This window comes from Paramisgurnus dabryanus, chromosome 1, assembly GCF_030506205.2.
Source record: "Paramisgurnus dabryanus chromosome 1, PD_genome_1.1, whole genome shotgun sequence".
NCBI classification, from domain to species: Eukaryota; Metazoa; Chordata; class Actinopteri; order Cypriniformes; family Cobitidae; genus Paramisgurnus; species Paramisgurnus dabryanus.
The window spans coordinates 62,896,934-62,913,553 of NC_133337.1; the positions used below are offsets into that span (position 1 = coordinate 62,896,934).

Genomic DNA, 16,620 nt, shown 5'->3' on the forward strand with positions numbered 1-16,620 from the left:
AGTACAAAGCTCTAGGCTTTAAATGCATCTGACATCTGTAATAAAAAACATTGTGCAGGAGGTACGCTGATGTCATTGGAAACATTTACATCGCTCAGAAAGATCAGATTAAACTCCTCTCCCGGGGTCGAACTCTGCTCGACTGGGTTTTAATACTGCGATTTTAATCCGGACATGAAACCTGCCTCGCACACAATAGCGATTTTTAAACAAAACAGCAGTCGAGTGCTATTATGACCGAGGGAGTTTATAGAAAGCAGTGGCAACCACAGGGGCGAAGTCTGTTCACATGCTGTCGAAACTGCAGGCGGCACATTAAACCCTGTAGGGGACAGCAGATGCCCCCCTCGCAGTCAGAAGTAAAGCGCAGCTCGTGGTCAGCAATGTTTTAATTAAACTTAAATGCAAGGAGTTATAAGTATACTGTGTGAACGCTTGGTCATTTTAATGGAACGCTCTGGGAATATTGTGCATATTTGTGTGGCAACCAGTGTATAGTGAACGCACTGTCTCTGCTGACTAAATTACACATGCATTCATTTCCAGCAATTGAAGCATGTGGTTTTCATATGGAATGTATTTTATTGAAAAAGGCTGCCATTAGCTGCGGGAAACAGCCATTAAAAATCTCTTAACCCTCGTACAATGAATGCACTGAAGGTCTCTCATGAATATTAAAGACTGCGTATATGAATTATGTTAATCGAGTATGTGTTTTCTGTTCGTGTACGAGTACATCAATGTCATTTCAAAACTCGGATCTAATGACCTCGCGTGGGACATAATGTGCTGCATGTAATATAATGCTTTAAGGATCTTTTTAATATGGATCAAGTAACCGTAACATTTTCATTACTCCACATAAAGAACGTATTTAGACAATGCGATGTTACTGTATAAGTGCATTTGCTCATGATTTCATATCACGGCTCTTGTTTCAGATCACGGCTCGCCGACAGTGGAAAAATGTATATGATGAACTTGGCGGCAACCCGGGAAGCACCAGCGCCGCCACATGCACGCGCCGGCATTACGAGAGGTTTGTCTTTCATTTCCTCAGTAGTATATGTAGAGAGGTGTCCACGATGATCAATCACAAAGTTTTGTAATGTAAATCATGATTACATTTTGATAGAAAATAATATAGAAATATCATTGTTTTTAAATTGGGCCCATGTATTGCTGGTTCTATCATTGGCTGGTGCTTCTTTTAAAGGTTTGAAGGGAGGGGAGATAATGTTATTGTATTTGCTCTTAAAACTGTTAAATTTGGCCTTTTAAGATTAATGTGATATCTTTTAAAGCGGTTTAACGGGGCAGGACAAGGTGATGTTGGCAGGGTTTGCATTCCTGGCAGTTCTCCTGGCAGACTTAGTGCTGAGTCAATAGTCACAAATGATGTATATGATGAATAATAGGTTGCCAAATGCCAATGTTATATTCTAGATCAGACAGGATGGGATGTGCTGATTTGTTCACTAGGGCTGCAACTATCGATTATTTTCATAATCGATTATTCGGGTGATTTTTTTTTTAACTAAACGGATAATTGGCTGGCAGATAATCGAATAATCTGCTTTTCATTGAGTGCGTTTACATGCACAGTCTTACACCGATTTTGCTTAATAAACGTGGGGTCATGTAAACGCCTAAACGAATATCTTTTATTGGGGAAAGCCCATAAACGTCGTAAGCAAAAACCGATTTGCACAGGTAGTTTTTTGCTCATTACCCCGATTTCACGTGGTATGTAAACACTTTAACCGGCTTTCTCGCGGTTTCGATCATGTGCGCAAGTAAGTGTTAAGTAGTGCTTAAAAGTCTTCGCTCATCTGAAGCAGTTGGCAGAGAAACTGCGAAAATAAAAGCTGAAGTTATATTTACAACAGATACAACAGTACAGCTTAAGACAGATATGCGGTCGGCTTTTTGAATGACTACTATGTACTATAGGTGGTGACGTCACTACCTGCGAGAAACCTGACAATTCTCCAAGTCCCATGTATAGCTGGTTTACTGATTTGCATGTAAACGATTTTCTATAATAAGCAGATTTTTGATAGTTATCTGCTTATTCTGTGCATGGAAACGCACTCATTGTCTTGTCAGGGTTGCCAGATCCAAGTAATAAAACCAGCCCAACGGCCATTCAAAATTAGTTCCCAATGACTATTCAAAGCCCAAATACCAACAACTAATAAAGCAAATAATTTTATCTCTAACCTGCAGAAAAACATCAACCTGCAGAAACATTTTAAAAGTAGCCCAATTCAGAACTCTGCAGAAAGGCCGAAGACCTGGCTACGCTGCGGTCCGGGCAACGCTGGCTTGCTTTTCAACAAGCTGGCCTTGCCGTAAGAAGAAGCACCTGATAAAAGTGCAACTCGTGTTGTCTGTTGAAAAGTGCTTCACTTTAATTAGAAGCGCACAACTCGTGCTGTACAGTATGAAGCGGACACATGTCCGCACTGTCTGACAGTGGTGCAGGAGCAAGTGATGTCACAGACCAACCAATTGATAATATAATTTGTTAAAAACAAATTTTTTATAATCGATTATTATCGTTTTTATCGATAAGTTGTCGCAAAACAAGCCGAACATGCCTTGATCTCAGTTTTTCTTTCCCTCACTATTTAGGTTAAACCAAGTTCTTAAAAGATTTCTGTTAAGTACTTCCCGTCTCTTTGAAGGGAAACCAGCTGAACTGACTGTTCAATCTTTCTTGATCTGATAGAGATGACTAATCCCAAACAAAGACTGTGTCTGCGTTTTAACAAGATTTAAACATTTGATCTTTATATAGTTACTGCAGACGTGCTTACTGAATTATTGCAGAAAACTAGTCGGCTTACGGCAGATGAAAATAAACCTTAAAGTTTACTTATTATAAAAATTACTCATTTTATACATAATAACACGAGGAATGAGAAAGCGAGACTGTTGTCTGTGAAATCCGGGCTGAAGTCTTATAATCTAATAATGAGATTCGTAACATTTGTAGCAATTACATTATGTAGGATGATTTTAAATCACAAACAGGGTCAAAGTATTACTTTTATACGCATACAGTTCGTTCTTCTGTTGCTAATGATATTTACTTTATTATCTGAGTTGCTTTTGGCTACTATGTATGTTGTAGAGGAAGCGAAACAAATGTAGATTACAAATTAGGTCATAAAATATGATATGATATATCAGTAACCTTGAAAGAGACTGCAGCACTGGCCCTCCCTCCTCTGGTTTTTAATTATGTAGGTCAGTGGCTCTGATCAATCTGGCCGTGGTTATTTATTTAATCTTCCTCTACCCCGAGAGAGATCTTTGTTCCAAAAACAGCAAATGCCTTTGCAGATAACAGCGTTCCTTAAACCTAAGACACCATATGGCTTTGCATAATGTTTGAATAATATTTGCGAGAGCATATACAAATATTATCTTGCTTTTAAAACAGAAATAAATCATTTGATAGGTGCCTTAAAATGATCATACCCAATAAAGAATAACATTACTGCTTTGCATGTGCAGTATGCTTTTTAGTATTATGTGTTAAACGATATACATTATGTGCCCTGCATTGTGAGAATTGAAAGCATTGCATTTTGAAATACTGTGCTGCCTATATTACCAAATGCATACAATGTGCATATGTCTGTATACTTTAAAAAAAATTGTATGTTTGATATATTTATGCTATTCCCTCCATTTCTATCAATGCTTAACTTCATTGTGAGATTTCTAGCACAATGCAAGATCCTCACTGGACTTGATTATTGATTTTTTTATCCCCCTTAGAATTACTGTTAGCTCTAAAGTCACGCCTCACAGAATCCATCCTTGAACCTTTAGCCGCTATGACAGATTTTTAATGCGGCCCTTTAAGTGGAGTTTAATGATCTGTCTTTGAAGGCAGGCTTTTTCCCAAAGAGCATTGCATCAGCTGTTTCTCTCCCCAGAGGGATCCGAGCCTCATTTGAGATTGCAGGTGCAGTAAAACAATAGCAATATGCATTTATTAGCCCTTACGATCATAAACAAGCGCATTGCGTTATTCTTACGGTATCATTAGAGAACAAGCTTTTAAATGTGAGACGATAACAATGTGCATTCATAGAAATGCCAGTCTATTTCTGAGCTCTCTGTATTTACAGCGCTCGTGAAATGTGCCATAGCTGCGGCGGTGCGACATCGGGCTCGTGAAAGCTGACGAAACCTAATTAAATCCCTGATTGATCTAATTCGTTTATCATCGCAATTTGCATGTCGATTTGCAGGCTCATTTGCCCTTCGCCAACACTTTCATTCTTTAACAAGACAAAAGCGTCTGTTTCAAGTAACACCATCGTGAAGGTGATTCAGTATCTGTCAATATTTCTCAGTAAAAATGATTAATACAAAAAGTTCATACAAAAGTAAATAATAAAATGAAACAATCAAGGTGTCTTTGACAACTTAAATAATCGGTAGTGAATACAGACTCTTATTTTGGTACCAGAAGACTACAGATTGACATAACGCATCTGTTCGTGTGACAATATTGATGAGAAAATCACTCATCACTTTTTAATTTCTTGATTATGAAATATTGACTTATATAACTAATCAAAAATTACATGCAAAACGCTTCTCTTTTTGCTTTATAGTGTTGTATAGCAGTGGTTTTCAAACTGGGGGCCGTGAGATGTTGCCAGGGGGGCCCAGTTTTATGACATTTTATGAAATACATTAATTTATCATGAATTCTGTGTAATTAAACCTAAAAAAATAAGGCTACTAACCAAAAGCACTACTTTTTTATAATTTAATGTTTTTTTATTAAAATGTTGAGTTTTAGAACAGTTTTTTGTCACAAATTTTCTTTGGGGGGCCGCGAAGGAATGCACCGTACACAAGGGGGGCCACATGCTGAAAAAGTTTGGGAACCACTGTTGTAGTACAGTGGTTCTCAAACTGGGGGCCCAGAGATTGTGCCAGGGGCCCCAGTTTTGTGACATTTTATAAGATTCATTACTTTATCATAAAATCTGTGTAGTTATGCCTCAGAAAAATAAGGCTACTAACCAGCAGCACTGCATTGTATATTTCAATAAGTTTTGTTAAATTCTACTTTTATGTTTTACAATGTTTTATGTCATAAATTTTCTTTGGGGGGGCACGATGGGCACAAATGGGGCCGCACGCCGAAAAAAGTTTGAGAACCACTGGTATAGTAAATAGATTTACTGTATCAAGCCTCTTATGGCGACTAAAGTCTTTTAAAAATTCCCCTAAACTGTCCCATGTTAGATATTTTTAGGTTTGCTCATCCAGCGCTGTTTCGCGCTCTGTTTCTCAGTGTGTTTATAATGCGGAGATTAAAAGCTTTTTAAGGCTTTGTTATGGAACAACCATAATATTGATGTAGTTTCATTTTCCACATTTGGCTTATTTATGCTCTATCAGTTCAGTTGTATGGGAGAAAAACTGGCGTGTTTATATTGGGCTGAAGTGCGTTCAAAAGAGCTCAGGCCTCTAATTTCATGTCTTTAAATCACTGCCCAGGAATGTGCCTTTCATTTCTGCCTGCATCAAAACCAGTGCCAACAATAAAATATTTTGCGGGGAGGATGTCTCGGTACGATCGACGTACGCTATGAAAACAGGCCGATGGTCGTTGCATTATTTAGTGTTTAATAATTAAAGCTGCCTTTTGAACGTTAATGGCTTTTAGCCTAAAGGGAGTAAGTGAGGTAATTTTGGGTCTTAAGGCCAGGAATGACAAAAGTCTTAATTTGGCATCTCTCCCCCCCACCCATCACCCCTGTGTAGTTGTGTGAATCTGGATTAGTTCAAGGGTCGACTTCTTAACAAAAACCTTTAAGGCGTCACGCAAAGCTTAGGGGACCAATGTCTGTCTTTTTTACACACACACATAGTCTCTCTCTCTCTCTCTCTGTCTCTCTCTCTCTTTCTCTCTCTGTCTCTCTCTCTCTCTCTCTCTCTCTCTATGATTAATTCAACATTTCCCCCTGCGGAGAAAAGCAAAAGGAATACAGATTTTCCTCCAAGTACTTTAAATTGTTTCCCCCTTTTTAAAGGGCTGGAGTTTGATCCCTGCTTGTACAGATGTGATGATGAAAGCCCTGGTTTGAGGTTTTCAGTGTCCTCAGGCCCTGCTGCTCTCTTCTAACCTCCATTATGTCCAATAACAAGCCTGTGGTTGTTTGTTTAAAATTCATTAAGCATCAGAAATCTGCCGAACTGCCATCTAGCTGTGTGTTTGGTTTACTGCGGCCGTGATCTGAATGTACAGTTTGTGGCATTTCGGTACTGTGGATGTAAACTCGAGGCTCCATCAGGCGGCCTGTTTAACATGCAGTAATGTGGGAGCCTGGGCACGTCTCTCCTGCACCAAAGCAGAGGAATGGGATGAATGACAAAATGAAACCGTTAATGTCAACAACCATTTGTCTTAGTTATTATGGTATGTGGCCCGAGGGTTGTTGTGGGAAAACAGAGCGTCTCTTTACCGCTCAATGACAAGCATGCTAAAAATAGACTTGAAACAGTTGTGATGTTTTACTTCCTGTTTCAAGGTCTCCGATGGGGGCTGATTATAGCACCATCTTGTGACAAATACGTGGAAGTTCATCAGGAACGCTGTTGATGATGTACTGTTGAAATACTAATGTTGTAAAATAAAGTTGGAAGAGTTTTCTGGAAAAGTAATGACTGGGAATTAGACAAAGGCATTTTATTTTTTATCAATTATTATGAGGTTTCTACATAATCCCTATTGATTTACATTAACATTTACAGTAAATACTGTAACACTGTAATTAAAAAATTGAAATCATTAAAATTTAAAGCTGTTTAACAAATAGTGTCATAATGTTTAAACACTTTACATAAAAGTCTATTTTTGCATCACAGTCAGAAGAATGCAAGTATTTTGCAATGTGGTGTAATGAGTAGTTTGGGGAAAATGAGCTTAATGTGAAATAATGTCTTAATGGTCCTAAAATAGGCTTCATTTAAAAACAACAACAATGTCATTTCTGATTTTAATCCATGAGATTCACACAACCGTTTGTGTCGTGTCTATTTCAGTGTGGAATTTCCAGAAGTCCGATCACATTAAAATAGATCCGATTCTTGTTCTAAACCTGAAGTCAAGCATCAGTTTACATAACCTGATCCATTGGTTTATTTGTACTCATGTATTCATGAAACATTTCTACTTGAATATTTTTCCGTTACTGTGGCAACATTGGAGATCGTGCAAATGTTATTCTTCAAATGCACGTCTATGGGATTATGTAATGCTTATGTAAATCAACAGAGCTATTTGTGCATGAACTATTTCAGCAGACTGAGGAAACCTGAGTATGGATTGTGTGATGTTGTTCTAATAGCAACACAGGAGTGTCCTGTTAAATATTAGTCATTTGGTGGCATAAAGCCCTACGTGTTGGACAGAGAAGAGAAAAATATCTCGCAGCCTGAATGACTCACTCAGAAAATATATTTAATATTATGGTAATTATTATTAATATAATATGAGATTACATGAAGAATGAATACAGCCTCTTCTAGTCAGAATAAAACTTTTAAAACACCTAAGATGGGCGACCAAGTGGGAATAGCAAGTGCTATATAGCTTTTGGCGCCATATCATTATTCAGCTAAAGCCCGTTCTCACTTTTCAGCTTCATACATTCGTCATTTAAAACTGTGATTTTGATTTAAAAGATAGGCTGGCCATATTCTGATGTGGTCTGGTGATTTTTTGATTCGTGCTATCTGGAAAAGACTGGAAAAGTTAAATACCTATGGAACCAAATATTCCATTTGTAATCGTATCGATGGCTGAATCAGATTGAAAAGCCTTCATGTAAACACCTTAATCAATATTGAGGTCGATCGGATGAAAATTTCAGTCGTATTAAAAGGGTGGTGTAGTCGGATCTGTGATCTGATCATCAAGTGAAATGCGCAGAAGAATTGTGCTCAAGTTCACGCCTTATATTTACCATTTTATTTTTGTATCACATGATTCACGTCACAGAAACATGCAATAACAAGTCAGTGGTAACACACATTATTATTAAAGGCGGGGTGCATGATTTTTGAAAAACACTTTGGAAAAGGGAGTCGGGCCGAGGACCAAAACACACTTGCGTATGTGTGGGGCGGGTCTATCAAAAGAAGGTCCAGATTCTATTGGGGTAGGGATGTGTTTGTTAAGGTGATTTCAAATATCAACATTGGCTTTCAGAGATCATGCACCCCGCCTTTAAGGTAATGGAGTCACACGCTGTACTTTCATAACATAACATAAAGCAATAAAATAGCGTTGTGCCTTTCAAAAATTGTCTTTTCATTACCTATCTAGAAACATCTTAACTCTTTCCCCGCCATTGACGAGATATCTCGTCAATTAAGAGAAAACGCTTCCCTGCCAATGACGAGATTTTCCGTCTTTCCGCAATACCGCTATTATCCACCAGGTGGCGCCCTTCCGCAACTTTTTAAAACCCGGAAGTATTGCCCTATGGCAAGCTGCTGCATGTCCGTGTCTGTTTTAAAGATCGCTCTGAATCAGATCTCTATGAAAAGTCCGTCATAAAAATGGAATTATCCCTGCTTTTTGCTCAAAATATGGTGTTTTTGCAAAAACCTACCCATATTCAAAAGCTGATTGCAAAAGAACCACTAAAGGTAGGATCAAACGGTTTTTTTTGTTTGAAAGCAGAGGGTCTGTTCTTTCATTTGGTATATTGTATGTTTATATATTTAAAGAAGAACATTTTCTGGAAGGCATTAAACTTTTGTGAAAATCATGAAAAACGCTGGCGCTGGCTGGCAACTTTTTTTAAAAACGCTGGCGGTGAAAGAGTTAAGAACAACTTAACTTAAACTCTAATTTATCCAGAAATAAAGCGTGAACTCAACAAGAACGTTGCCAAATCAACATATATTTTTCTGTTACTTTACTAAATTAAGTTAAACAATTTCAACTTGATTTTATAAGTTATGTCAACTTTTCACAAGCCAAAACTTAGTAAGTTGAATTTACTTGCAAAATTACGTTTTTTTACTTCATGCTGCATTTTTACAGTGCGTGATTGTGTTATGGGCGGGGCCATGCTCTGTGGCTCCAGTGCATCATCGAGCCACTGTTTAAGCCCCGCCCAAATAATCCTGTACACAGAAATGTGGAAAAAAGTGTTTAACGGTATAACTCCACAATTTAGTAGTTCACAGTCTTTGTTATGTGTTTAGAAACAATTCTCTGAAATGACTTTACACTGACTTTTAATGAATCATAAATGAGACTCCGACTCTAGAGATATGAAAGAGCAACGTCTGGGCAATAATATTTTCCTTTGGGCCGCTTCACGTTCAGAGCAGCTAACATTTATATTTGCAGTTATTTCGCTCGTTGTTGTAATGAGGTCTGTTTATTACATTATGAAAGGTGTCTCTTCTATATAATTTTTCTTTTTTCCTACATACAGCTGTGCACTTGCTTCAATAATAATTGGTGTCTAAAATCAAACCTCAAGTTTACTATGTCTGTCCACGGACGCAGGCTGGCGGAGTTTTCAGTTCCTCCCTGGTCCTGTGGTTGTGGTTACGGCTTCAGCAGATGAAGTTCTGCTACGGTTCCTCATTACATTCAGCAGTGTCTGTTCTCTATACAGAAAAGCCCCACTGACCTCAGAATATTTTCTTCCTCTGAAATACTACAAATTATCAAGTCCATTGACATATCAGCTGTTCCTTTAAAGTAATAAAAAATGAAGGAATTCACCAAGTCATTTGCTGACGTACAGTAAGTGGTCACATTTAAAACCACATAAGGTCACATAGGTAATCTTGGCAACACTGGGTTTCATCCTGCCTTGGACCGGTCCAATATGGCGGACGATTAACATATAACGGCCCATAGAAACAGCTGCTAATGACGTATCTACTTATACATATCTATGCACAAAACAGTCATAAGTAGCACAAGTATATTTGTGGCATAAGCCAACAAAACATTGTATGGGTCATAGTTAGCTATTTTTTTATGCCTAAAACTAAGTATTCATATTAAAATCACAAATTCAGGTATTCATATTAAAGACTATATAAAGTAGTTGCTTTTGAAATGGTTGTGTTCCCAGGCATGCCTGTCTTTATGATTCATTTGAACAGGCTTAAGGTGTCTCATAAACCATGATTCTGTTGAGGCACTTTGAATGGTAGGGATCCAGATCCGTTTGGCTAACAGTGAATTAATAAGTGGTGTTTGCCATAGCATCACTATTACTATGGACCATGCTTAGGGTTAGAGGTTTGTTCACTTGCCAAACCAAAAGCATTAAACTTTGGCACTTCATTCCTCTCGCACCATTTGTGCTCCAGACATGAATGATCCTTAAATCGTGCCGCAAGTTGTGAAGAGTTGTGCCGTTATTTCCTAACTGATTGATTTCTTACATCGCGAACGATTAGGTGGGCAAAATCACACAGACTTATATTAAAGGAGAGACCCTGCCATATTTAGAGACAGGGATATTATCCATGTGGGCTCTCCAAATTTGATGTCATCAGGGCAACATTATGTTAACCCTGGGACAACATTTCAATCAACCAATCAGATTTAAGAAATAAGTTTACAGTTTGTTTTAAGTTTAAGCTTACAACCAGGATTATCTGCTTCTGGACCATTGTTTTTCACTTATCATGTCCCTTTGATTTTAGGGTTTGGTTATGGATAGGGTTTGGGATGGGTTTAGGTTTTATTTAGAAAAATGTTGTCCATGGGTAAAAACAACATGTTCAAAATGCATATGGTACCCGCAACAGGAGAAACATGTCATCGTCTGAGACTACGTAGGGACGAAACGCGCTCTATAAAGCAGTTTGTTCGTTTAGGGCTACTGTAGAAACATGACGCGGATTTCCATGTAAGGGGACTTGCTGTGTACTGTGTGTAGATAAAAACGACATATTCTAAGGTAATAAAAACAATACAGTTTTTTATGTAAGGTCTTTATACACCACTGTTAACCTCAGGTCGGGGCACCCCGAGCCTGACATGGCTTGTCCCCCGTTTGACCGGTATGTTATATTGCATTTCTGTCAAGAGATCCTTCTAAAAGTTTCACAATGCAACTTTAATCTTTCCATTGACATACTTCATGTAATAGTGTATTTGCAGAATATGTTCATGCCCTTCTCTCAACCCTGATTAGTTTTTCTGGATGGCTTAATAGTTGTGCTGTGGGGTTTGGGTGGGGTATTATGTGTGTCTATAATATAATAATAATAAACTTTATTTTCTATAGCGCCTTTAAATGTAAGTCTCAAAGCGCTGAACAACAACAATATACAAATAATACACACATATATAAAACAATGCAACAACAAATAAAACCATAAATAAAGGAATAAAATACAAATGTTCAATTAAAAGCTAACCTAAAAAAATGAGTTTTAAGGTGTGATTAAAAAATGCTAAGAGTGCCTTATCTCAATAGGTAAGGAGTTCCATAGTTTTGGAGTTAATGAAGAAAAAGCCCTGTCGCCCATTGATCTTAAACGAGTTAAAGGAACAGTTAAATGGCCAGTTTCAGAAGAGCGAAGGTCACGTGATGGAATATATGGAATTAAAAGCTCAGCCAAATATTGAGGTGCCAATCCATGCAAAGCCTTGTAAGTAAGCATCAACATTTTAAAATCAACTTTAAACCATCAGGGAGCCAATGAAAAGACTCCAGAACCGGGGTAATATGGTCACTCATGCTAGTTCTAGTGAGGATTCTAGCAGCTGAATTTTGCACTACCTGCAGTCTGTTTAAGGTAGCTTTAGATGCCCCTGCCAGCAAGGCATTACAATAATCAATCCTGGTAAACACAAAAGTGTTTATCTCTCAGCAACAGGGAAAGACAGCATCGGACATAATCTCGCAATATTTCTAAGATAAAAGAATTATGTTCTAACAGTGTTTTTAATATGAGTTTTAAATGTTAAACTAGAATCGAAAATCACGCCCAGATTCTTCAATTTTGGTTTAAATTCCATAACAGAACCATCAATGGGCAAAGTAACCGACCCAGTTTTACGTAATTGGGGTGGTGTACCAATAAGCATAACCTCAGTTTTAAAACAAAGAAAATTATGTGTCATCCAATCCTGGTAATAAAGTGGTAATAAAATCAACAGGCACATTTTCACTAGGGTAAGTGTGTGTGCATATCTGAGTGTCATCTGCATAAAGGTGAAATTTTAAACCAAGAGATCTCAAAAGCTGACCAAGTGGGTAAATGTAGATGTTAAAAAGCAAGGGTTTATTCACATGCGCAGCCTAAAGCTACTTTCTGAGTTGCTGATGGTGGTTACTTTAGACACCAAGACCCTTATAAACAAGCAGACACCTCTTGCTCTGGCACATAAGCGGGCCACTCCAGAACCAGCTGGCTGATGCCACACAACACCTGAAGTGGACAACATATAGAAATGGACAAAAAATGAAGCACTGCAGTGCACTGAAATAGAGGACTTAATAACCTTAGTGAAGCTCGTGATTACAGACAGCCAGTCGACTGTGACTCCATTCATTTTCTTGACTTTGCCACCGGGCTTTAAAATCCTGAACTTTTTCTACCTTATGTATTTTCAGATGGGTTTTTTTAATCACGCTGCAGCAGGAGCTGTGTAGTTTCTTCAGTGGTTTTGGTTTCTGAAGTATTTCTTAAAGGGATAGTTCACCCAAAAATTTTAATTCTGTCATCATTTACTAACTCTCATCTTGTTACCAACCTGTATAAATGTCTTTGTTTGATGAACACAAAGGATGATATTTTGTGAAATGTTTGTAACCAAACCGTTTGTGGATGCATCAACTGTTTGTGCGGGTTGGTACAACATAGGAGTGAGTAAATGATGACAGAAATTTCATTGTTGGGTGAACTATACCTTTAACCAAACCAATCAGTTTTGAATTGAATCATAACATTTGAAGCCAAAAACTTGGACAAATGATTTCCCGTGAGACATTAATCATTTTATTAAACAGACAAAAAAAACGTACAGTATAAAGCACTGACTATAACAATATTGATTTATAGTCATATTTAAAGTTTAAAGCAATCTTTTTAAAGTTGATAAATGCGATCCTGTCACTGAAATCCAGGTTAAAGTCTCATAATCTAATGATGAGATCTGAAGCATCAAACTTTCACATTGATTTCAATCTTTGATATAATCTTACTCAGTCAATATTAAAGATATCAAGATTATATTTTCACACAATGATCTTTACATGATTTTATGTAGAAAATAATCAATCAAACTTGCAACTTGACTCCCTATAAGGACAATATTTTAAAAAGTATAAAAAATTTTGAATGATTTATGTTATTGTAAAAAATCTATTTCTCTATAGATATAATAGAAAGTTACTTACGGGGCCGTAGCCTTTTTGTATGGAGCTAGAAGAGTCTCAATAAAGATAAATGCACACACTACATTCACATATGCACACACAGGATTCATAAATACACATGCAGGATACACAAATGCACACAAAATTCACAAATGCACACACAAAATTTAAGAAGCACAGAAGATTCACAAATGCACACAAAATTCAGAAATGCACACAAAATTCATAAATACACAACCAATTCAGAAATGCAAACAACATTTACAAATGCACTCAAGATTCACAAATGCACAGGACAAGATTCAGAAATGTATTTCTGATGCACACACAAATATATCTTGATTTACAAACTGTTTTTGGTCTGTGAACTTTACTGCATTTGTGTGTGAATCTTGTCCTGTGCATTTGTGAATCTTGAGTGCATTTGTAAATGTTGTTTGCATTTCTGAATTGGTTGTGTATTTATGAATTTTGTGTGCATTTCTGAATTTTGTGTGCATTTGTGAATCTTCTGTGCTTCTTAAATTTTGTGTGTGCATTTGTGAATTTTGTGTGCATTTGTGTATCCTGCATGTGTATTTATGAATCCTGTGTGTGCATATGTGAATGTAGTGTGTGCATTTATCTTTATTGAGACTCTTCTAGCTCCATATTTTTGAGTCTGATATTAGTTTTTTTTATTTAGCAGAAATATCATTACATGATCACAGTTTGACACAGAACAAACATGATAAAATGAGGAGTCCGATGTCTTCAGAAGCGCTCCATCATCACTGAAGCTTTAGAAATCTCAGCGTGATTCTCACGATATTGCTGGCAGCGATTCTGTAGGTTAAACACGAGCTCACAGATGTCATCAGTTCTTGTGAAGATGTTTGGAAGAGGAATGGGGTTGAGATCTCACTCGTGTTTCCAGCCGCATGAGGAGAAATATTCCTGTTAATGGAGTGAATGCACGTTTAGAGCATCATAAAGGGTCTTGCTTCATTTACCAGGGAAATGTTTCCCAACACAACGTTGGTGACAAAACGGTACATTATACTTTTTTTGAAGGCTGATGATGTCTTTTCTTGCAACACATACTCTGTCCTGTCCTTTGTTTTCCCCTTGATCACTTTTGTACCTGCATGAATAGGATGCAGATGATAGTGACACATTTAAGAGCTACTGATGATCTTTACCAAAATTTCAAGTGATAACTATTGAATGAATATAATGTTAATGGTGTGGGGCAAATCAGCTAAACAACTGCAACACTGCAATGCAAGTAACCCTCTATTTTTTTTTTGTTTCCGCCCAAAATATAGACAGGCACGTAGTCTAAAAAGCACATCACATGTGCACTTAAAGGGACATCCACTATTTTTGAAAATATGCTCATTTTCCAGCTCCCCTAGAGTTAAACATTTGATTCTTACCCTTTTGGAATCCATTCAGCTGATCTCCGGGTCTGGCGCTAGCACTTTTAGCATAGCTTAGCATAATCCAATGAATCTGATTAGACCATTAGCATCGCAGTAAAAAATAACCAACGTGTTTCAAATTTTGTCCTATTTAAAACTTGACTCTTCTGTAGTTACATCGTGTACTAAGATTGCGATTTTCTAGGCTGATATGGCAAGGAACTATACTCTCATTTTGGTGTAATAATCAAAGACTTTGCTGCTGTAACATGGCTGCAGGAGGCACAATGATGTTACGCAGCAGCCGAAAATAGTCCCCTTGGTTACTTTCAATAGCACGGGATTATTTTGGGCCACTGTGTAATATCATTGCGCCTGCTGCATCCATGGTACAACAGCAAAGCCGTTGATTTTGTTCACCTTCTGTAAATATTAAGCTATGCTAAAAGTGGTACCGCCAGACCCGGAGATCAGCTAAATGGATTCCAAAACGGTAAAAATCAAATGTTTAACTCTAGGGGAGCTGGAAAATGAGCATATTTTCCCTTTAAGGTGTGTCCAAATCCAATTTTGCTAGTTAAACAACGGGAAAATGCTATAATGACATATAAGCTGTATAGACACAAAACCTGAAGATCTATATTATTCAGCATGATTTTGAGAATGATACTTGAAGCAAATCTAAGCTTTTAAATACAAAGGTGTTAATATATGTGTCAATATTGTTTTATTAAGCTGTCAAACATTTGGACCCTGCTGTATTTACAGGCAAGGAAAGTTGTGCAAATGTTTGCATATTAGGAACTTTTTAGTTCTCCCTACCAAATATTAAAACCAAATCTATGACCTTGCTTTGCTCTCTCTGTCTCTCTCTCGTTCTCATAAAGAAACATTTAATTGCATATTTCCAGTTCTTGGCATCGCGCCTTTACCGGCTTTATGAAATGAGTTCTGCTGTCTATCTGCCAGCTGCTGAGCTCAATGAAAATAACAAAAATTTAAATCTCACAGACGCCCTCAACCTCTTAAAACGTTTTTCCTCTGAGGAAAACTCCGCAGCCTAACTTGTTCTGAGTTATTCTGTTTTTCTTCTGTGAACTGAAACGGGAAGGAACAGTGACTTGTTATTCCCATAAATGGTCATGTGTAGAGAAAGAGCTGAGATTTATTTTCTGACTTCTCACCTCGCGATGGGATGGGGGGCTCGTTTTCATTCTTAATTAACACTCTCACACAAGCAAATTCCCAAAACGAAATACGCAAAATGAGAGCAAAACATCTGATATTAATTATTCCTCAAATGTAAAAGAGTTTATGATGGGACGTCAGCTTAAAGCTAAGTACGAACTCTCTATGGGATTTGAAAAACACCTTGTTCGTTCCAGACGAGAGAGATTTCTAAGGATTAGCTGTGAACAAGATAAGTCATTGTGTGCATTATTATGCCTCCGTTATGTAAACATGGATTGAAACATTACAGTGGGAATCAGGTATTTGGCAGCTGCCCGCTATTTTGATTCGACTGTGCGGACCGAGCCGTTTTCCACTTTTAGCAGCTGTAACATGTTTAAACTCTTGTGGTAATGGGATCTGAAGATGAATGTTCCCTCTGGGCTCCCGCTTAGCTTTACCACTGGCCGGCCGCCAGACCTCAACCGGCATAGTTTTCCAGCACAGCCCCTGTCTGAGCGTGCTCAGCGCGGTCCGGCTATGAGCAACCCGGACATCTCTGTGTCAAATGAACGTACTGTAGGGGTAAGCGGGGGAAATGGCTTTTTTGTTTTGAGGCTTAGTTGTAA

The 16,620-nt window shown here is 37.7% G+C and overlaps 1 protein-coding gene across 1 annotated transcript in view; it reads left to right on the forward strand.

Annotated features, from left to right (window-relative positions):
* arid5b (AT-rich interaction domain 5B) overlaps nt 1-16,620 on the forward strand; it is a 119,049-nt gene that overhangs the window by 91,129 nt on the left and 11,300 nt on the right. The window contains exon 8 of the mRNA XM_073815854.1: nt 942-1,039. Coding sequence (XP_073671955.1) covers nt 942-1,039 — 98 coding nt within the window. The remainder of the gene's footprint in view (nt 1-941; nt 1,040-16,620) is intronic.